The 24074-nt window shown below is 34.7% G+C and overlaps 1 protein-coding gene across 1 annotated transcript in view; it reads left to right on the forward strand.

The window, feature by feature from the left end:
• Window positions 1–23662, forward strand: part of LOC124530559 — a 50334-nt gene extending 26672 nt beyond the window's left edge. Inside the window, exons 2-9 of the mRNA XM_047104762.1 lie at window positions 3299–3541; window positions 12976–13184; window positions 14329–14464; window positions 17202–17335; window positions 17477–17815; window positions 18164–18287; window positions 19865–19925; window positions 23181–23662. Coding sequence (XP_046960718.1) covers window positions 3499–3541; window positions 12976–13184; window positions 14329–14464; window positions 17202–17335; window positions 17477–17815; window positions 18164–18287; window positions 19865–19925; window positions 23181–23193 — 1059 coding nt within the window. The 5' untranslated portion in view covers window positions 3299–3498 and the 3' untranslated portion in view covers window positions 23194–23662. The remainder of the gene's footprint in view (window positions 1–3298; window positions 3542–12975; window positions 13185–14328; window positions 14465–17201; window positions 17336–17476; window positions 17816–18163; window positions 18288–19864; window positions 19926–23180) is intronic.
• Window positions 23663–24074: the final 412 nt, after the last annotated feature.

A 24074-nucleotide genomic window follows, 5' to 3' on the forward strand; every position in this document is an offset into this window, starting at 1 on the left:
ACATCACCAAAGTTTCCAGCTACACGTGGATACCGACAACGGCTTAGGGAACAGGCCTGCCGTCCTTGGAGTTGCACCAGCCGCTATCTGGGCACACTCAACCAGGAACCTGGAGCCGTTTACTCTTAATATTTCCATTCAAGAAGTCCACGTGGTGGGTAAATCCGATTAAAAAAAAAAACCTCCTTCTGGAGGTTCAAAGTCCTGCTTACACAAATTGACGATCTCAACTCCGGAGAACCATTTCAAAGGGTCACTGGAAACCACAATTTACACATGACTACGACTTATCGAATTGCAAACCAATGCTAAATGCATCAAAAACAAGAATAAAGACTTACAATTTTTTACGAGTCGGTAAACATGATATAAAGTTCTGTCAAACTTCAAAACTTCATTGTTAATATAAATTCTGAAAAGATAACCGCTATTAAAGCACTGAATACTAAACAACCACAAATTAAGAAACTCAATTATTAAGACAACTCACCGATATATTCAGTATATCGAATTAAAAGTTTGGATTCGGTGTGTAGCCGATAGTTCCAAAATTCAAAAAGAACGAAATCGAAAGTTCACGAACCTTTGAAAGGTTAGCGAGTGTGACCAGTATCACTACCAAAATACCCTTAATGAAAAAGGAATTATATCCATAATTAAATCAAGGAAATAATTATGGAATAATTATTAAAATTAAGAAAAGCCAAATATGAGGCAAAGTAAATTTATCATAACTAGACTCCGACACCTACATCGAAGAACTAACCTTTAAACTGGAAGACAGCTATTTAATTAATCTGAAACGATGTGAAATGACCTCTAATCAAATTCAACAAACGAATTAGATGATTAAAATCTATTTTAAATAATTGTTTTAATGTGCCTTTAAAATAAATGTAATTTATTTTATTAATTAAAATTTTAGAAAATGCCAAGTTGAAGCGTTATACTAGCAACACCGACATAAATTAAGTGGGAAATGGGTCAATGGCACGGAATTTAGCGAATTGACACTTTTTTGACGTTTTATATAATTATAAAAAAAAGTTAAAATTATGAAAATAATTTTTAATGTAACAATATATAGTGGTGCTTGCCTGGGTTTGAACCCGCAATCATCGGTTAAGATGCACGCGTTCTAACCATTGGGCCATCTCAGCTCTCCGTTTTCTGTATATCATATTAATTATTGTACACGGTATTTACAGGGACAAGTAGTCCATTTTTGTGTTAAGGAGATTATTTAAAGGTTATGCTATATGTATATAAAACCATGCTATGACCCACGGGGATATAGGAGTAACATGTAATACAGAACCAGGACCAGCTTGAATACACAAATAAAGTATTAACATAAATTTTAAAATAAGATATATAATCGAATATCGAATTTAGCAATTGTCAACGTTTGAATAAACAATTTGCTGCGGTAACTTATTTTGTAAAGATCCTTTTTAAGGTAATGATCCAATTCCGTTCTTACCCTCTTGGGGCTTTTACGGTTATTTAATTTTAACTAATAACTTACTTAAGAATATTTTAATAAGAGGGTTACTTTGAATAAACATAATATGATGGAATATATATTTTGATTTAAAATAATATTAAGAGATTTATATGATGTAAATTTATTAATGTTAGTAATCAATATTGATTGTCTAAATAATATTTAAAAATATCCCTTTTCTGGAATTGTATGTCTGTATTTAGTCTTCATCCCGAGATACTGTTCTTAAATGTCATATATAAAATACTAATGTCAATCTTACTTTTTTTTTTCTTGATCATAATTTTACAGTTTTAAATCTTCCGAGGAGATATTAAAATATTTGTTACTATTTTTCCCATAAATAAAGCAAAACTAAAATAAAAGAAATTAGTTATGGTAAGGAATTAATAAATAAATAAATAAGGAGTATATATAGAGTATAGTATAGACTGGCTGAGAGGGGGTTTTACAACATAAGCTGTGTCACGCTGCTTTTCGTCACGGCAACCGAGTGATTTTTACACATACGCGTCATTTATATAAAGATTACATTAAAATTTTTATAATTTAGAAACGCTTTAAGCAATTCAAACGTACCGAAATATTCCAACGGAAATGAAATACTACAAGAGCAAACCTAGTACTTAACAGTCAACGCAAATATTTGCCTTATTTTACTCCCTTGATTTTTAAATAAAGAGCGGAAAGTGGAACACATATGCAAATATATGCTTAAAGTAAATTGAAAAAATATTATGACGTTGCACGCAATGCATTAATTAAAAACAATTTGATTTTAAACTCTTATAAAAAGTATCTTATTATCAACACTACACTTTATTTATAATTTAATGTAAACAAAGAAATAATGAAACCGATACACTTATTAAACATACATTATTTTTGTATTTAATTACATATCTCATTTAAAATAATAAAGGAAACAACCTAGTTTTCCGACCGTTTTTCTTCGTAATATGTACCATCGACAACATAAACACATAAAATAGCAAATAATGCACTTTAATGTTATTTAAATAAAGCATATTTTGATTTTATTTAAATGCAATTTTGTTAACTGTAATGAATTATTATGAGAGTTCATGCGGATCAGACTAGCAGTTTTCGCGGAAAATGAAATAGTAAAATTTTCTGTTCGGAACATATTTTATTTTTATACACAGTAATTATAAATGCGGAATTAAAGCCCTTGGGCATTCTCATCCAGCCTACCCTAGGTTGATCAGGAACATTGTTCGGTAAAATATATTAGTATGGCGTGACTAAATTCATTGATATAATGATGTAAAAAAATGTAATGAAAAATTGATGAATGATTATAATAATTACAATTTTATTGGTGGCTAACTACTAATCAGCCTTTCCTTAAAATATGCGATTTTTATTTTTAGAGAGCCTAAGAGATAAATACTGAATGCACGCGGAAGAGATGAGTGGACTGTAATTAAGATGAGTAAATAGGGGAGTTGACCTCGAAATCTGGGCTTTAACTTTAGACGACACTTTCTTCTTGGGAGCGCTCCGCTCTGGTCTTCACATAAAGAACACAAGCCAAGAGATATATGATATTATTTGTTGGATAGGAGAAGGCTAATTGTTCGTTAGACTAGCTAACTTTTAAACGCGGTGCACTCACGATGCACACGGCGCCGCTGCCATAATACCATACGTCATAATAATACCATGGATAATTAACAACGTTACAATTTATTAATTATCCTAAGTACGCTACTGTGGCTGAAATATATTTTTGTGCGAATTAACAACATGTTTTTTTTTTTGTTTCAGATTTCCATGGTCACTTGAAGGAGAAAGATGATTTGCTATATAATACAACACGTAGAATAGACTTACAATAACTAGTTCAGAGTTTAGAACGCTATAACATATTTTAGTGTTAAAAATGATGATGGTTCTGAGGAAGGCACGTGGCTGCCGTCACAGGACACTCGTGACTTGATGTGGCTGCGGTTAACGGACTAGGAAGCATGGCTTCTCAACTTGCCACGATATTATTGTGGCTTGGTGGAAGTAAGTTAATTTACATAATCTTTTTTTTATGTTATAGGTTGGCGGACGAGCACCTGATGGTAAGTGGTCACCATCACCCATAGACAATGAAGCTGAAAGAAATATTACCTATTCATTATGCCACCAACCTTGGGAACTAAGATGTTATGTCCCTTGTGCCTGTAGTTAAACTAGCTCACTCACCCTTCAAACCGGAACACAACAATACTGAGTACTGTTATTTGGCGGTAGAATAACTGATGAGTGGGTGGTACTTACCCAGACGGGCTTGCACAAAGCCCTACCACCAAGAAATCAAAGATTATTACCGTAATAAATATAAAATATTATTTTTAAATATTTGACGACCTCCGTGGTTGTGTAGTGTGTACACTGATTATCTTGGATACGCCACTCCGAGGTCCCGGGTTCAATTCCCCGCCGTGTCGATGTGGTAAAAGTTCATAATTTTTTTATGTTGTCTTGGGTCTGGGTGTTTGTGGTACCGTCATTACTATTGATTTTCCATAACACAAATGCCCTAGCTTTTAACATCGGGATCAGAGGAATGTATGTGATGTTGTCCAATATGTATGTATGTATTTATATAAATATTTAAAACAAAAAAATCCAGAGAGTAACTACCCTTATATAGGTCATGTAATACTTACAGCAATCAACATTAGTTTATGAGGTTAATGTAACATTATTGGCATTCAAATGTAGAGTATATCTTATTAAAGTAAAAGATCGACCTACGTGTAGAGGCGTTGAATTATTAAAATCACTTCGATACAATCGGGTTTCGAATCCAATCCCTAAAGAAAAGCTGATTATTGAAATACCAAAAGGTTCGTGGAACCAAAAAACCTCTAAAGTGCCAATCCCGATCGCACCTCTACCTAGTGAGGGGCATTCGTTCGGATCAAGCAATGCCCTTCGTTTATTATGCACAAGCCACATCTGCTACATAACTTCCATGTTTATTTTTCATTAAAACTCACTTTCATTCAAGCGGATCACCCGACATACATGCAAACACTTAAACAGAGAGAATTTATTTTAGAAATAATTTAAAATTCATGACGATCACCTTTTAAAAAAAAACATTCAAGTGTAAACACGGCCCTTTGATATTTTTTTCATTTCTGTGCATAAATAGCATATAAGTAGATATTAGAAAATAACGGATTGCTATCCTGTCAGGATTTTTTTTAACGAACTCAATTTATGTATAATGTAATCCATCTCATGCTACTCGTATGAGTTGAAGGAAAACATCGAAAGCAACAAGATGCCTCGAATGAAATTCTGCCACATATAACGGCTTGATGGAATTGATCCCTAAAAATATTCTTATACAGTTGGAACATTTATGGTCTGATAAGACGAACTGTATAGATAAATAATAATCAACCCTAATACGCCGTAAAGCTATGAAGTATAAACCCAATATAAAGTAAGTAAAACTCGCTGAATTATACGACTTTTTGACATTTATGGCCAACTAGGGAAAATGTATTTGGGAATTAAGTTACCAGATTACGAGGACGATTGTTGATGATACCGGATGAGCGTGCACATAAAACTATTTTTTGCGTGAGATTTATAGCGGAAGGGTTAGGGATGCTATCAATTCAATGGAAAAGTTCGGGACGTAAAAGAGAATGACGTCGTCGGCACTATTGACTGACTGAGAACAAAACAACCTAGTATTAAAGATTTAACTGGTATAAAAAGTCGATGTTCGAAAAATTATGCGCTGTCGTCTTTTGTTCAAGACTTCTTTTCTTTTGCTTAATTTGTGTTTATTATTCATCTTGTGCTCGGCGGTGATGGAAAACCACGTAAGGGAATCTGCATGTGTCTAATTTCAATGAAATTCTGAAACATATAGGTACATAGACGGAATATGTTCCATACCTTCTCCTCAAAGGGAGAGAAGACCTTAGCTCAGCAGAGAAAATTTACTTCAGATTGTATTATTACTCTAGACTGTATTTGTTACATCTTTCAGTATAAGGTTTTAGGCATTTGAAACAAATACTTCTTATTTCCCGTAATAATTAGCTATTCAAGTAGTATCACACGTCAAAGTTAACCATAGCCAAATAAATCCTTTTATCACAAATTTACACCAATTAGTTTTTAAGCTGGAAGTGAAGTATCATATATTAATAAATTGTCTAAGAGATTGTTTATGAAATAAACTGACATCGCATATGATATTTTAGTTTTGAAATATTTAAAAAATACAAAGCCATGTGAATTTAATAGAGCTTAAGAATTAACAACATTAAATGCTTAAATATATATATACAAATATGAACTAAAACTAGTTACTGTATAAATCTTGACCGCGTGGAATGGTGGCAAGAATGCTAGCAGCATTTCCCCGTTGAATCGCAATTCCGATCCCCTGGGCAAAAAACGAACCAGCCCTCCTGTCACCAGTGGAGGCAATGAGGCGAGGTGTTATACTTTTGATGAAGCTTTTTGCACCACTACTCCAAGGGCCAAGCGTTTCGACAGCAAATGGAACAAAAAAGTAATTAGACATAATACACGAATATTTAGTTATTTTTTTGGCTTCAGCATTTTCCGCAGCGGCACCGGCTCTTAACATTGTTTCTCGGATATGAGATGGGGCCAACGTGTCAACACATGAAGCGTCCCACACAAGGGCCCGACCTCGTTCCCAGGGAACCAATGTTAATCCATCAGGTCTCTTACCATCATCACGACTAATTCCACGAGGCTCAGTAAGAGCAGGAACGTCGATGGTGGCAAGAGCCCTTTTTATTATGTCATTAAGAGAACCGTGGCGGAAAAGCCTACCTGAACTCCTTGGGCAAGAGAGACCATGTAAACCGAAAGAGTCTACCTCCTTTCCACACGGGCATCTGTGTTCAGAACACAGAGGTGTTCCCAGTCGGAGACCAATCGATATGCGAAAACATTCATTATCTAAAAGTGTCCCAAGATTTTTAGAGGGTAATGAATTCAACCAGTGACTAGACTCTTTAGATGATAACGCTAGAAGCCTGGCACGGTCTTGAGCACTTGTTAAATTTTGTGTCAAACTGTGTAGTGTAGCGTGAACCAATGAAGAATCCCAAAGTTTTTGTTTTGTAACTTCCTTAGTGATATCATCATTAGGGCACTTTACCTTCCAGGTCTCTATCGCCTCAGTAACATTCATGATTTTTACAGATTTTGATTTTAAAATTTCTGAACAAAGGTCTGAAATGCTATGTACAGAAGAGAGAAAGGCCGGGAGGGCAACACTTGATATTTTTCTCACGCCGATGCCACCAAAAGGAATGGGAAGTGTAGCTTGAGTCCAAGAATATTCATCAAGAGATAAATTTAGAATTTTTTCTAAAGCTTTTTTAAGGGTGGCATCGATTTGATTGGTAAGACTAGGATATTTCCAGATTGGGCTCGCACGTAGAATGTACATTAATTTTGGAACGAAAAGGCAATGTTTTAAGATTGTATAAGCTATATGAGAATTTAAAATGCCCAGTCTGTCAAAATTGTCCGAAAATATTTTAATTTTTTCGTTAAGAGAAGGCTCTATGCCCTCATCAAATAGTGGTGCACCAAGGAGGCAAAGTGTATTTTTATGAAGAATTTTTATGTTAGGTGCAATTTTATTAAATTTATCTATTGCCAAACTAATATTTTTGTGAGTTAAATTGTCCGAAAAAAAATTTCACATTTTGAAAAATTCAATTTAAGACCAATTTTATCAAATTGTTCTTTAATTTTAATTAAATCTTCAATAACGTCATCTACTTTACCTCCTATAGTTCCATTATCTAGGTACCAAACGTTTAATTTAGATTTTAAATTCGAAATGCAGCTATGAATACCTAAACTAAAAAGAGCAGGACCCAATGGATCTCCTTGCTGAACGCCTACATTAGAATGAATTGTATCTTCACCAAAAAATAATTTGGAAGGTGAACTATAACATTGCCAAACGTATGGGTAAATTTCAGGCAGATTAGAGAAGACTTCGTTAAGCAAGGTTCCTCTATCTAAGGAGTTAAAAGCATTCTTTACATCAACTTTCAGAAGTACCTCGGCCTCGTTTCCTTTTAGAAAGGTACGAGTAGAGTGTACTGCTGCTTCACAACCACCTCTGCTTCCAAAACCGAGTTGAATTGGTTGAAATTTGGTTTTTAGGGTGGAGACTATGTGCCTACATGCTAATTTAGATGCCAAACGGCGAAAAGTGGTCCCGATTGCTATTGGACGGATACTTCCGTCTTTTTTATTAAAGGCACAAAGTCTTGCACCATAAAGATGTGGTAAAAAGGATGAAATCACCTTACCAGATAGCATAAAATTGCAAAGATTAGTTATGTCACTTAATAGGGCCCTGCCAGCGTCACCGGCCGAGGCACTCACAAGATCTTTAAGATGTTGTGGAGTGATACCATCAATGCCACTAGCAGACCCGCTAGAAAATGACATAATGGCGGCATAGGTATCTTCATCCTTAACCTGTAAAAAATTGTTCTGTGTAGGCGGCGGTAGTTGTTGGGTATGGCAAAGGATGCTTTTCTTGCAAGGATTCTAACGTTATATCATTAAAAGGTGCGATGGTATCGCTAGAAAAAAGAATGCGAGCTGCATTCTTAAAATCTCCATCCATTGCTTTATTCTCAACATTTTTCTTTAAATCAAATTTTTGAGGTCGTGATGAGAATTTTGGAATTGAAATTTGTTTATCTAATAAACTATTTTGTTTTAATTTGGTCGATAAGGAACCATTTTTGGTTTTATCGACATGAAAAAACTTAAAAGAAAACGTAAAAAGATTTTGCCATGCCGAATTACTATTAGAAAGACAACTTTGAAGTACAATGGATAAAGATCTAGCTAGAGATATTCTCGCTCCCCTAGGGATTCTTTTTACTAAAGGTATATTTTTGTGACATTTTGTTAATAGATTTTCAAAATTAATTGAATCTGTATCACTGTTCGAATTAGTAGGTAAAATAGAAAAAGTATCATTTGATTTTTCTAATGGAAGGCTATGACAGCGGGTTGTATGAATTTTTAAGCCTTTTTGGCTTCTGAATAGCCTCCCATTAGTACATCGGGGACATATTAAGAGGTCCGGCTGGGAATTAATGATTGTCCTATCATTATTAGAATATAACATTTAACTGTATAAACTTATAAACACTATAAACACATAAAGTCACTATTATGCCGCTAGAGTGTCACCAGCACAGCATTACAGCAAGCGGCTCATCGTAGGGACGCTTGACTTGCTCGGCATCGCCTCACTCGTCACGACCCCTGAGAACAAAAAGCGAAATCAGTAAATCATGAAATTCCAAATATTTATTTCGAATAATTTGATGTTAAGAATAAACTTGATGTCAATTTAATAAGAAATGGATCGATAAATAATTTTATTATAATAAAATTAAAACCGAAATTTATTTTGACATTGACATCAAATTTCTTCTTTTTTATTTTTATTTATTTTTATTGAAATATTAATTAAATTAAATATTAATTAAAAATATTAATTAATTAAATTTTATAAAATATTAACTAAATCTATATTAATATTATAAATGTGAAAGTAACTGTCTGTCTGTGTCTCGCTCTTTCACGACCAAACCGCTGAACCGAGTTTGATGAAATTTGGTATGAAGCAAACTAAACTCCAAGAAAGGACATACTATTTTTTTGACTGACACATGACAACCAACACACTGAGACATATAATTCTAGTATATCATTATGAGTTATGTATTTCAATATGTTATTATACTTTAATACCCAATTCGAATCGAGCCTACTCGAATAAATTCTTCCCCATCTCTGATACACGTGTATTTTATTAATCATAACAACAAGCGACGTCAAAGTAATGCGAATTTGTGTACAAATTCATCGAAAGCAATCATGATGAAATATTATGATGTGGCAGAAATCGTAAATTGAATTTGGTTACATTGTAATGAGTTCATGTCGAGAATCGTGTACTGAGTTTGATCTTAAATTCGATCACGTACCTTTCACTTGATTTATGTATTCCGACCACCTTTAGTATTGCTGAAGGGCAAGATTTGATTACTTACGTCGAGACTGAATGCTCAGCCATCCGCTAACGGATCGACCACAAAGTTGCCGAAAAAATCGCCTTCAAACAAAACTTTTCTATGTAGATTTCATTTAAAACAATATTTCTTCGAGAAAGTTTGAGGTTACGCAATAATTTTAATTTAAGAACTTTATTCATAGTTAATATAGTTAGGTTAATAAATAAAGATATTTTAGAATTAAATAATATAGAAATAATTACTATTTCAATAAAATTTAAATATTACAATTTACACTCGTAAACAATAAATGTTTATACATAAAATAATGAATAACTAGCCCAATTAATTGGACATGATTTTTTACACATTTAAGGTACTAAAAAATAAAAATTATAGTTCTTACAGAAAAATATATTATTTAAATTTGACGTTAATAAAATCAAAAAAATTAACATACGTTACGTTACATACATAAAATATTTAATATAATTTAATATGAAATAGATGTAATTATAGTGAAAACGTGATATGCACACATACAAAAATGTCGCAGTAACATTATCTTCGACAGTCACGTTTTATAGTTAGTACTAACAGCTGCAGTAGCAACAAACGGCCCGGAATGGTAATAGTATTACCAAATGTTTTCGGATAGAATGAACAAAATTACTGAATATAGAGTATAAACTACATTATATTCGTAATCAATAAATACAATCTACTGACTAAGCACGGCAGCCTTTAAGACTACCCGATTTTTGTAACAAATTTCACTGTTGAATGGGACAACTTGATATAGTGCAGATCCGTCTCGCAGTGAGGTATAGCAAACTGCATTGTATAAAATGCTTTTGAATGAAAAAGTACACATTTGTGCCAACTGTCATGGCAAACGGATAAGCGACGCAGAAGCCTGTAATCTCACGCTGATACCACCGACCATTTTCATATTATATTAGTAACTAGTTGTTACTCGCGGCAAATTAATTTGAAATAATCCGTTCAACCCCTATCACCTAATCAGGGGTAGAAACACTCCTTAGTGGGTGTCATGATAACTTATGTGTAGATCAACAGCCTCAAGTTTTATGCTTCTAGTTTTTAAAATGACAATACTTTCATATAAACTTTCATCCCCTTATTAAAAAGAAGCCTATATCCTTTCTCAGGCTCAAGACTATTTGTGTACTAAATTTCATTTAAAGTGGTCCAATCGTTTGTGCGTGACAGCGAGATGGACAGACAGACATACTGAGTTACTTTCGCATTTACAATATTAGTAAAGACATGGATTTATTAGGTAAGTCAACTTCTGTACCGTAGTCGTCTCACCTTTGAGAGAATACATCAAACAACAACAACAGCCTGTAAATTCCCACTGCTGGGCTAACGGCCTCCTCTCCCTTTGAGGGGAAGGTTTGGAACATATTCCACCACGCTGTTCCAATGCGGGCTGGTGGAATACACATGTGGCAGAATTTCTATGAAATTTGTCACATGCAGGTTTCCTCACGATGTTTTCCTTCACCGCTGAGCACGAGATGAATTATAAAGACAAATTAAGCACATGAATCAGCGGTGCTTGCCTGGGTTCGAACCCGCAATCATCGGTTAAGATGCACGCGTTCTAACCGCTGGGCCATCTCGACTCAATTTGACTCGACTCGACCAAATTTGAGAGAATATTTGGTTACTATTTTACTATGCTTCTTGATATATGTGGCCGGTCCAGAAAGGTTTATATACATATATTTTCAGATGACGACAATGACATGAATACAGAGGACTGGATTTTCGTATAGGCCGAGAAGTTAGAGCCGGCTGTAGAAGGCCGGTAAAATTAGTGAGACTTTATTTAGTGCTAGTACTCACGGCTTCGCATGAATTTAATTCATTGTCAGGTATTAGGGATAAAAAGCCATATTCTTTCAAGGAGTTCAATCTTTATCATTAATTTGGTGGTTTGCCCGTGAAAGAACAAAAGCCAGAGGTAATTACACATATGAATATAATATTAGATTTCCGAAGATTTGCCATCTGTAAATAATAATAATAAATATAAATATGAGACAACATCACATACATTATTCTGATCCCAATGTAAGTAGCTAAAGCACTTGTGTTATGGAAAATCAGAAGTAACGAAGGTACCAAAACAACATAGAAAACTAATGATAATCTACTCGGCTGGGAATCGAACCCGGGACCTCGGCGTGGCGTACCCTTGAAAACCAGTGTACAAACCACTCGACCACGGAGGTCGTCTGTGACGGCAAAGTTTAACAGTATAAAAATCTGGTCAATAAATCGAACATAAAAGAACCTATTTCAATTAATATAATATATCCTAATAATATATTCAAAGAATGCTAAACTTGGAATTGGGAGCGAATTTGATATCTACTGTAACTAAAGAATCAAATTCGACATATAAGACGATTCAAAATTAGAATAGGCTAATATACTATATATTCATAATAGTGAACCTGTTATACCTTGTTTCCACTCATAAATCCTCAGATCAATTTCATGGTAATACATTTTGCTAGACCCTTCATTCGTATGCAAAACTGATCGAGTCGTTCGACTTGGTTTCATCGAACCGATGCTGGTTTTGGTTTAGCGGTTTAACGATATTTTGGTTAAACATGTTGTTGGGTTCGTGTACAACGCTTTTAATATATTGACGTCACAAAGAGGAATAATTTTTCTCCTTAACTTTCATATTATGATAGGTATATAGTATCTGTACGGACACATGAGATGTATGGTATTCACAAATGAGTTAGCCTTTGAGATATATTGTAAACTATTTATTATGCCGCGGTAGTAATAGAGAAATTTGTTGGATCCGTTGCTCTTCGAGTTAATGTAAAATGTAAACCAACAATAAAACGGACACAAAGATAATGTTTGTAATATGTAAGATCATTACACAATATATGAAACAAAATGCTGTAATAGAATTGTTTTTGTTAAAACTTTATCATTTTTATTAAAAATCTTAGCACCAGATTATAAAATAAAAGACAGAAGCCTAACAGTAATATGAAACAAAAGCAAATCAATACCTCGAAAGTCACTTTGACAATTAGTGACGTATTATACAAAATATACGTCATTTCCAATACGAGAGTTGGTTTCGCCTTTGATTTGTATTTGATTTTGTGGCTTCATCTGCCTTTTATGTTACAATTTGATATTTTTGTTACGTTATCTATTGTTTAAATGCTTCAAAAAAAGTCATGGGGCGAATACAACGCTTTGCTGGTATAATATGATATATCATTATCAGTCGAACGGGTTAGGTTCTTAATTAAGACATTTAAGTCTAGAATAAGCAATTTATACTTCATATTAATTCGTTATTATTTGCAGGTGCCTTCGGTCTTCGAGATATTCAACTTAACGTACCAGAGGCGGTAGGGGTAGGTGCTAGCGCGACCCTCGGCTGCCGATGGGCGCTGGACACCGGCGAGACATTATACACGGTGAAATGGTACCATGGAGCGCAGGAATTTTTCCGATTCGTGCCGAAAGAATTGCCAAACACCCGTGTTTTTTCGCAAACAGGCATCAGCGTTGATGTAAGTTTAGATAAAAATGTCTTGAGTCTTCTAATATATTTCCGATTGACCTAATAACTGTGGGACATGGTTTTAAACATTTAATAATATAATATTATTTTGCCTGCAGCCTTTAAAAAAAACTTATACATTTATTTATATATTTTTAATGCTTAAAACATTTTACTCGGTCATATAAAATTCAAAGAATGAGGAAATAATTCACTTTCAGCGCGACAATAAACAACGCCACGACTGTAATTACATATGGGTCAATGGCTTTGCGACATCTTGCTAGTTCGTTAAACTGCCTTCAGCGAGTATACTGCAAAAAAATCACTTAAGAATCTCTCCGAGCGGCACGTTAAACCTTTAGCCGTTGGCACGATGCCATGGGAGAGCCATAAAATTGTGCCAAAATAATACATTAAAAACCCTTTCAGAAAATAACGTATACGCAAAGTTGGCTTCGTGATGAAAAGGGATATAAGTCTCGTCCAATGTCTTGAATCTGATGCATTACATTTTTCTATTCAAGTTGTAATGTAATTATATGTTTTAAATAGTGATGTACAAAATAAGATCTATATGTTCGATGTTTAATATGGGCGAAAGCTTTTACTATATTTTACGCCAGATGCGAGCGCATAAGTGCGCGGCGCGCTGGAGACACTTTATCACAGCTATCGTTATAGAATATTGTACTTAATAGTGATTGGTCTAAGATGCTCTCAAAAATATACAATATTAAAATCATAGTAAGTACATAATTGAAGCATAAAATGTAACTTATTATAATACAGTTTCATTGTTATATATATACGAATAAATACAATACCTTTATATTATTTTATCGCATAGAAGAATAAAAAATAATAATAAGTCAAAGTTAGTAAGAGATTATGGTAGATCAACGATGTTTCAAGTGCTTTTTGTCTGGGTAATAAGTTAATCAATAGAAAACCTCTAGTTCTTTTATTTTACAGAAAGGTTTAGTCTGGGCATTATACATATTTGTAATGATAATAGTTTAGTTATAATACATGTATGTACATGTCAAAATTAATTTTGAAATGTAATTTTAATCCTGGGCAATTTTGGTCCATTTCTTAATATAAAACCTTCTCAAAACATTTCTCTATTAATGTTTCGTTGTTCCTTTTAGGTGTCACGCTCAGGCGCTCAGCAAGTTGTATTGCGCGGCGCATCAAAAAGCCTCAGCGGACGGTACAGATGCGAGGTGTCAGCCGATGCACCGTTTTTCCACACCGTGTACAAAAGTGCCTACATGCGTGTCGTAGGTAGGTATATTTTTTAAAAGAAAATTTTAAACCCATTTTTGTATGAGCTTATTTCAATTTTTATTTTCTCTAGAGTTCAAAGCCTTTTCTATTGCTTGTCTTGCAAAGTTTTTATTCTATTAATATTATAATATTTTTTCGAAGAAAACACTGCATTCAATCAGATAAATATTCTCCATAAATTAAGTCGCATTCAATTCATATCGAAATCACTTACAGAGTGAATAAATGTTCAATAAATAATGATTATCTGTAAATAGGATAAAACTTTCTTAATGCAATTAGTTTAGAAACTAATAAACAATGAGCGATGTTGTTTGCTTGCTCCAGAGATTGCTTGCTTACGACTTACGTAAACGTAATTTAAAGTTTGCTCGGCAATGTAGTGAACTAACTATATAAGTAAGTCAATCAGGTTTGTTCAGATTTTGGCATCGGAAAATTTAATTTGCATCTACAAGTTATCAAAATTAATAAATATAAATGTAATTGTTTGTATGAAACTTTGTTTAATGACTACGTTACGTCGAACGTATAAATAATAGGAATAACCCTAGTGCTGTAACGTGGAATTCTAAATCGTAAATCAGAACTATTGTTCAGCAATAAATGCGGAGAACACAGGGGATGTTTGATTAAGGTTTATCTTGTTAAATTTACGGTTATTGTTGAGCTATTCGATTGCTTCAAGGTGTGTTGTGTTTGTGTATTAGGTGAATTTATTGTCAATTCGAAATATGGTAATTCTTTCATTTTTAACATCACTAGCAGGTACACATTATTTAGTATAAAAAAGTTAAATCAATTTTAAATACCTTATGTATCAAAAATCTTAATTGATATATCATTCGATAAAAAAAAACTTTTAAAGCACTATGGTTCAAAAAAGTATTGTCTCTTTAGTCTACGTCTTTTTTGAATCCCAAAGTTGTCGGCGCATAGATAATTTTATTTTATGACTAGTCATTGCCAATGCCTTTGAACATTATCTGTTTAAAAGAAAAATTCTGATCAATTTAGTTTTATATTTGTGTATTCATTTTAAGAGGGAGAATGTCGTTCTTTCCATACTAACATATATGTCACACAACTAACTCAAATAGCAGAAAAGAAATAATAAAATATTATTGAACCCAAAGATAAAAAAATAAAAGTCAATAAAGGTCTGTATTATAAAAGACGTTGAATATGTAAATGTTGTTTATATGACCCATCAGCAATTACGAGTACAATGTCGTCACAATGTTTCTTTGAAAGGAAACTTGTAAACTATATATATTACAATAATAACAATGTATGGTCTGTACTTAAAGGGAAACTTTGATAACGAGGTTTGTGGAGAAGTTGGTTACAACTTTACAATCACTTATGAGCTAAAATTGAAATGAATTACATGAAATTTAATCAAACTATAATTACTTGATTATAAATTAGTTTAAAATGATGTACCATTATTAATAATATCAATAAATAATACTACACTTAATCGACGGTGAGGTCCAACGTTGACAAGGCATTTTAGTAAGCAAGTACTTATTCCTACTACTCTTTAAAATAACGTGGTTGTGTTATTATTTTTCGAATGTAAGTAAAAATATTTCTGAAGTAGTTAAAGTTTGAACATCGAAATTTTTATTTATTTTATCGTTCATTGTTTCTTTGATCGTTTATCAAATTCCTAAAAATGCCCCGAGAATCCCAGTTAACATGCCGTAAGACAATTTAAAGTAATTTTACCTTAGGTCCAAAAATGTATCCTATAACAAATTTTATCAATATCATAAAAATACATAATTTAAAATAAAGATAATGAAATGCTTTAAATTCGATAAGTATCGATACTCACCACAAACGGCTCGATATTTTTTCCAATATCAACAAAACACGACACCGGTAATTATAATGTTACTGACACGAGGCAATATCAATAACGTTAGCGGCGAAGCCCTGACGTACAAAATAAATACAAAAACTCGACTAAATTAACCGAGGCAACGGAGAACTTTTAGTGTTTCCATTAAATATAATTGATAAAAAGCGACCGTCGGGAATACAAACTTAAAAATTTTAGTCCGCGCCGAGTTTCAACGCTCCGTCATTAATGGGAAGTGTTGCGGACAAACAAAACACATGGAATTCCTTCGACCGTTATGTGAGTTCGACGTTTTCACCGATACAAGGAAATTTCGGGCTAAAATGGAATGGACGAGTATTGAAGCTGAATATACAATGTCGACGCCGTAAAGCGCCGTGTCAAAAAGCGCGCGGTCTTAGTTTATTTATCGATATGTACAACGTTTTCTTTTATCTTTGTATAATTTTTATTCTCCCAACCAAATATAGGTCTGATTTATTTTCAATGAGTGAGCAAATTTTGTAATTAATCTACGCTGTTATCGCATTTGTTTTGTTGTCCCGAATTACCTTGTCATCCCGTTAGCCCCGAATTGCTAATTAATAAAACATTTATTTTATTTTTGAGATGAAATGAGCGGAATATTTTTTTTGAGAATGGTGTTTAGTGAAATTAGGAAATACGATAAATGTTTTCTTTTATCTATATAGTAGTTCTAGGTATATATAATTATGTATTGTACACGTGATATAATGTACCCGAGTATTATTTTGAGGTAGATTAAGTAATTACCCACTGAACCAGATTTAAAGCTTTTTCATCAGTAAAATGGACTAATATAAATGAAGGAATGTTGTAATAATATATATTTTTTAATGTTAGAATTACCAGAGGCGATGCCTTTAGTGCACTCACAGAAGAGTTGGTACACTGTAGGCGACATGCTACGAGCTAACTGCACGTCGCCCCCTGCAGAGCCACAAGCAAACCTAACATGGCTTCTCAATGGATACGAGGTGAAAATAACTCATTTATTTTGCTATTTAGATTTAACTTGATATTTTTAACAGAAGTCGTAAATAGAACAACTTTGTGTTACTAATTTTTCTTTTATTAATACTTCAACAATGGTTTTAATATTGTGAATTTGTCAAAAGGTAAAAGGCCTCGATATTCCGCCCCCTGATATGGCTTTTTCTCGAAGAGAGCCTGTCATAAGCGATGCGTCACTAGAAGATGTGAATAGAATTATATTCAGTCCATGGGACGCAATATCTGGCTACGAGGAGTCTGCAACAGACGTTGTAGACATCCCGGGCGACATTGAAGATTCAGTTGCTTCAAACTCGCACAAGAAGTACGAGAGTACGACGCGAATAACGCCTCGACTAGAACAAATTTCAAGCAAAAATATTAGCATTGAAGAAGATAAATCTAATAAGTCTTCCTCCTTCAGTCAACTCGTTATACGAGTACAGACTTCGCATTTTCACAAGGTACGAACGTACGTATTTTTGAATATGTCGAAATGTACACGAAATATTTTGTGTATTTGATTTAATATTTAAATAAACTTAGTCTTAAATTTACTTGTGCAATGATAATGCGCAATACGCCTTACAAACATTCTATGTATTAGACTATTTAAAATATTTGTAAAAGATGAGTCAATTAGTGCTATAAATTTTCGAAATGAATTCACTTTTAGGAACAAACTAAGTCAGTACATATTCAAATTTATTTGAATATTTTTTTTTTCTATATACTTGTTTTATATATTTGCGAGTCATCAGATTCAATTTAAAATGAATCTCTGAAATCAAATTGTAATTAATTCCACTCAGGGCCGGATGAATGTCACGTGCGTGGCGCGCATATTGTCAGTGTGGTCAGCGAGCACCGCACTTTTGCTAGACGAGGAGCGACCCCAAATAGCTCCCGTCATGGGTAGTCGGGACACTAATTCGGGTAAGATAATTTGTAACGTTTAACATCACATATTATGAAATTTAAACTATATTAACATTATAAATGTGAAAATAACTCTGTATGTCTGTCGCACTTTCACGACCAAACCGCTGAACCGAATTGGATGAAATTTGGTATGAAGCAAACTTTAACTCCAAGAAAGGACAAGGGCTATTTTTTGTCTAACAAGCAATACCCTAAAACGCGAGCGAAGCCGCTGGGGACTACTAGTTGAAATATAATTTGTTATAACTATTTTCATAACAATAACCTACAAATTTAGAATATTTTTTACTGTATTGTAAATTTTGTATTCAAATTTATTTTGATGTTAATAGTGTGTCAAATATTAATTTATAATTGAATTAAATTTATTGTTAACATGAACTATAGAGGATTTAGATTATAGATTTTAGTAGAATCGGCGGCAATATTAGCATGATGCCATATTTCAAATGAAATCAATCGGTTGTTTGATTATGTACAACTAAGGTATATCATCTTTGGAAGTCAACTCCATCTATAATGCCTTCTAACAGATGGCCAAAAACGGAGCCTCGAACGACACCTAGTTGATTATAATTTATTTAAATTAATCTTAAATAACCTTAATTCTAAGTATCCGTGTGAAGCTGAAAGACTAACAACAAAAGTGCTAACTAAGCGTATGAATTCCGTACAATTTGTAAGAGGATTTAGTTCTCCTGTGTAAGCGATAACAAGAGTTTCTAAAACTCTATCTGTACGCCGAATCACTCCAGCTGATTAATGAATCTAACAGGAAATTTCGTTTATTAAGAGTTAACCTCTTTGAAATTAACTTTTAAATGATTCATTAGTTTTAGTATAATAGATAATTATTATAGAACTTATGTAAAAAAGATAAAAATTTTGAATAAATTTAACTACAATGTCGTTAAATTTAATCAAGTAGAAGCCCACGGTTTTGCTTATGCGTCAGGAATATTAGGTTTTAGGAATTAAAAAGTGGCCTATATTCTTCCTTCGGGTTCAAAGTTTCTTCATACCATATTTCATCAAATTTGGTTCAGCAGTTTAACCGTGAAAGCATAACAGATTCACATTGACATTTCTAAAATTAGTACAGAGATATATTTTTTTAGGAATGATTTTCGCGTTTCGTAGTACGTCTTTTATATGAGATGATTAAATATAAATGAGATTTAAGTAATCTTTTTATTAGTAGCAAATATTTCCGTTTCACTTAGGATATTTATCGCATGATGTACCAGCAACTTGACTGCGGCCTCCTTTCCATGATGATGAGTTATAGTTTCCATATTCCCGAAACATGTCGAACATTTCTCGATAAGCAACGTAAGAGAAACCAGAACCATAAATAACGGCATTAATACAATGCTGCGAAGCTATTTGGATGCAAATAATGAAATATACGCTTCATAACATTAAACAAAAGATAAACGAACGCAATGAGAAATACAAGCACAATTATAAATAATAATAATAATAGAAAATCTCACTGGAAGTAAAGAGCTACTAAGTGTATTTAGACATTAATTAAAGTGGGTTTTTGTAATACATTCTCGTTGTTTCAGGTCCACGCTGTTCCACATCACACGTCTTGGCGCTTTTAAACTATTTACTGTTTAAGCACTGGTGAGAACTGCTCCCATTTCAAGTTTCGTGCATAAGTTATGTGCATACGAAAGCCGTTTTCACAAAGTTTTGGGAAAACAGGCAACGTGTGGCGATAAACTGTATATAGGGCGTGTTTTTCAAAATAAAAACACGCGTTTCGTTTTAACCAAATCGTCTTGTTACAATTTTTGATGATATTAAATTCAGAATATGTCGATACATGTTTACTAACACGCTTGAATTTGCGAGTAGAAATGATTTACCTCTCTCCACAAAGTAAATTCGTATTCCTGGGTTGTTCACTAAAATTCTCTCCTCTTACGTTGAATTTTAGAGCAAGTGTGCGGAATTTTGGTTTTACCGAGATCACTGACGGCATAATTATTTTCAAAACGATGAACCATGGATACTGTAAACTTATTAAAAGAATTGATACGGTGAGTTTCGTCTGCAAAACACGGGATCGAGTGTCGAGTGTACATAAAATAAATTCAACTAGTGACAATGGTAGGGGTGACAATAGTAGTGGTGACCGGTGTTTACGTAGCAAACGTACAAGAAAGGAGGTAGTTCGATACGGACACCTCTAACATTATCAGCATCTACCCGCACACTTCAGTCTCGTGAACAAGACATTCGTAGACAATGTCGAAATATCGAGCTCCACCGAACAAAAATAAAAAACATGGTAAATATCCCGAAATTAATAACTTTAATAATAAAAATAACCATGTTAGTTTAAAATCTTATTAAAAGAAGATGCGTAAAAGAGAAAAGAGGTTTTATTATGCAAATTTTACCGAATTATTGGACGCTTCATACAAAAATAAAAGTGAATTAAATGAAAGTAAAGGCATATGCCGATATGATTTTCATAGTAATTACGGCTTTTTGTTGAAATTATAATTGAAATAAAAATATATTTGATTGTCTTAAATGTGAAACGACCATCGGTTAGTAATTTGGATTTTACCTAGAAGGACCGACGGTAGTTACTTTTTTTACCATTTCAATTACAAACTATTATCAATATACCATGAAATCTATAATATATAGCCAGCCAGAATAACATTACGCCTACAATTTAATGGAAAATAATTAAAAGTAGCTCAATAGCTTAGTATATCTACCAATCGGAACGGCTCTCACCGTGGACCGCATGGGAATGCTGGGCTTGAGGGTCTCCATATCCAAAACGGAGGCCCTCCTCTTCCACGGTCCACGGAAAGGACCCCCACGAGGGGCGAGTATCACCGTCCAGGGGACGGTGATCAAGGTGCAGGCCCAGATGAAGTATCTGGGCCTGATTCTGGACGGACGATGGAGCTTCGGGCAGCATTTTGTCCATCTCGGCCCGAGGCTCATCAACGCCGCTGCCGCTCTCGGTCGCCTCCTTCCGAATGTGGGGGGGCCGGGATCCCTATGTCGGCGTCTATATTCCGGCGTAGTGAGGTCGATGGCGCTGTACGGTGCCCCGATCTGGATAGACGCCCTCACCGCTAAAAATCGGGCCCTACTGCGAAAGCCGCAGAGGGTCATAGCGGTGAGAGGCATCAGAGGGTACCGTACGGTGTCGTGGACTGCGGCGACACTTCTCGCGGGCGAGCCGCCCTGGGAGCTCCAGGCGGAGGTGCTCGCGGAAGTGTACCGGTTTCGGGTCGAGGTGAGGAACCGCGGCGACCGTCCAGGGTCAACGGAAATCGGGCGGATCAGGACTCTAGCCCAGCAAGCCCTGATCGTCCGATGGCAGGAGGATCTGGGGTCACCCACAGCAGGCCTGGCGACAGTGGAGGCGATCCGTCCCCACTTGAGTCGCTGGGTTAAAAGGAAGCACGGCACACTGTCGTACAGAATGACGCAGGTACTTACTGGACACGGATGCTTCGGTAAGTACCTGCACGCGATAGCGCGGCGGGAGGAAACACCCTCCTGCCACGAGTGTGGTGCGCCAGTGGACACGGCGTACCACACCCTGTACGAGTGTGCTGCGTGGGGACCCCAGAGGCACATCCTTGCGGCGACTATGGGTGGAGACCTCTCGCTACCGAGCGTTATCAACGCCATGCTCAGTAGCGAGATGTGCTGGTCGGAGATGCGCTCCTTCTGCGAAAGTGTCATGTCGCAGAAGGAAGCAGCGGAGCGGGAGCGGGAAAATAATGCCGCCGCCGACTCGCTCCGCAGAAGACGACCGGGGAGGAGGAAAAGGCGCTACGCGCACCTTCTCCCCCCGCCTCATTAGGCGCCGCAGGGACCAGGGGGGGTCCCAGTACCCCGGGAATTCCCCGTAGGAGTTGGAGGCCCGCATAGGCGGGCCGACCGTCAGGGCGTCACGGTAGCATGCGTAAGCGATCCCGTGGCGTCCGCCGAAAGACGGAGAGGGTACCGCTGGTTTTTTAGTGGGTAAACCCGGCGTACTTGGGCGCACTAGGCGTCCAGGGCTCCGGGGAGTCCCACACACCCCCCCACTTTCCATCACGTGGGGGAAGCGCGTAAAGCGTTTTTCCAGCGAGAAAAAAAAAAAAAAAAAAAAAAAAAAAAAAACAAGTATATCTACCAATATGTTTTTTCGTTTCGTTGTAGAATATAATTCATTCGACACGTATGTATAAAATGTTTTGTAAAAATAGGATAATTTGACATTAAACTAACAAAAATATTTTTTTGTTACATAAAAAGTTTTTATATGTTTTCATATTTCTTTTATTCCTCGTGGCTGTTAGTTCTCTCCATGATTAATTTTAGTACATATCTAGTAACGTATTACGGTAATATTGCAGACGACATATACTCGTATATTTTATACGACAATGGCTCAGTCAGATAACAGTCACAATAAACTAAGCGATTAATTGATTTTAAAAATATAAATAAAAAACTAAAGCAAGTTGACACACGATTCAAATATATTGCCATCGATTTATCATTGCGTCTTAAGCCTACGTTTTAAAAACTCGTGTTCGCATTACTACGCAGATGTAGCACTAGCATAAAATACGTTAATTAAAAACAGACAATTGTTCAATGAATTATACACCTGAGACCTGGAAATAAAATTTAAAATTTGAATTTATTTTAAATTGTTAAGGTATATTAAAATTCTTTATTACGCTCTAGTCCATTAGCGAAGCAATAATAAAGCTTATCTCTATAGTTGTAATTATCCTTCAACATTAAGTAAAACAATATTTTAACCGTCAAAGTTTAAATACAGCTCTTTTAACATAGTAACAACCAACAACTACTTTAGTTTGTAATATTTTTTTTTCTTTTCAGGGCAATACGATGATGGACGGCAGGCGAATATGAATAAAAAACAAAATATTTTCTCTAATAATGTCAGTGTTAGACTACTTAATACGCCCATATTTATAGTCGAGTATTTGTATATAATATTCTTATTGTTCTAGCAAATACATAATTTCATGTACGTATGTATAGTCGTGATATATCCAATACTGGATTTCTTCAATGCACTGTCGCATTTCATAAATATTAATATTTCGATGGAATAATCCCGTATAATATATATTTTTCGTATGGATTTCTCATACTCTACTATATATTTGGGTATTAGTAAAATGAAATTGACAGGTAAAACGATTTTATCAGTGAAGTGATTTAAAGTAGTGAATTTTATACTTGTATATAAATAGTTTTAAAATTATTATACATCTAAAAGATTAGTGATGTTCTGCTTCACAAAAAATAATTAAGTAATTGTTACTACAAAATAAGGATCGTAAAATAAAATTTACCTGTTTTTAAATCAAGTTTTATTTCACGGCGGATATTACGGCAACTCTCATCATCATAAAATATATATAAACTTTATTTATGGAGGCTTTTAGAAGCAGTTTTGTATTGTTTGTCAATGAACATGTCTTCACGGTCCAGTGGTTATAATATAATATGAATCTTAACCGAAGATTAGTGGGTTCAAGTTCAGGCAAGCACCATCGAGTTTTTTTGTGTTATTTAGCATATACATAGTAGTGTATCGTGTTCGGGAGTGAGGGAAAGCAATTTGAGGTTTTTTGTGTGTATCGGATGAAATTCTGCCGATGTGTATATAACTTGCATTGAAAGCAGCATAAGTTTTCCTTCCCACAGTCCATCTATAGGTCTTCCGGTCTTCCTCTTGCCTTTTACATATTATATTCAATATAT

This window comes from Vanessa cardui, chromosome 6 (genome assembly GCF_905220365.1).
Source record: "Vanessa cardui chromosome 6, ilVanCard2.1, whole genome shotgun sequence".
Taxonomy (NCBI): domain Eukaryota; kingdom Metazoa; phylum Arthropoda; class Insecta; order Lepidoptera; family Nymphalidae; genus Vanessa; species Vanessa cardui.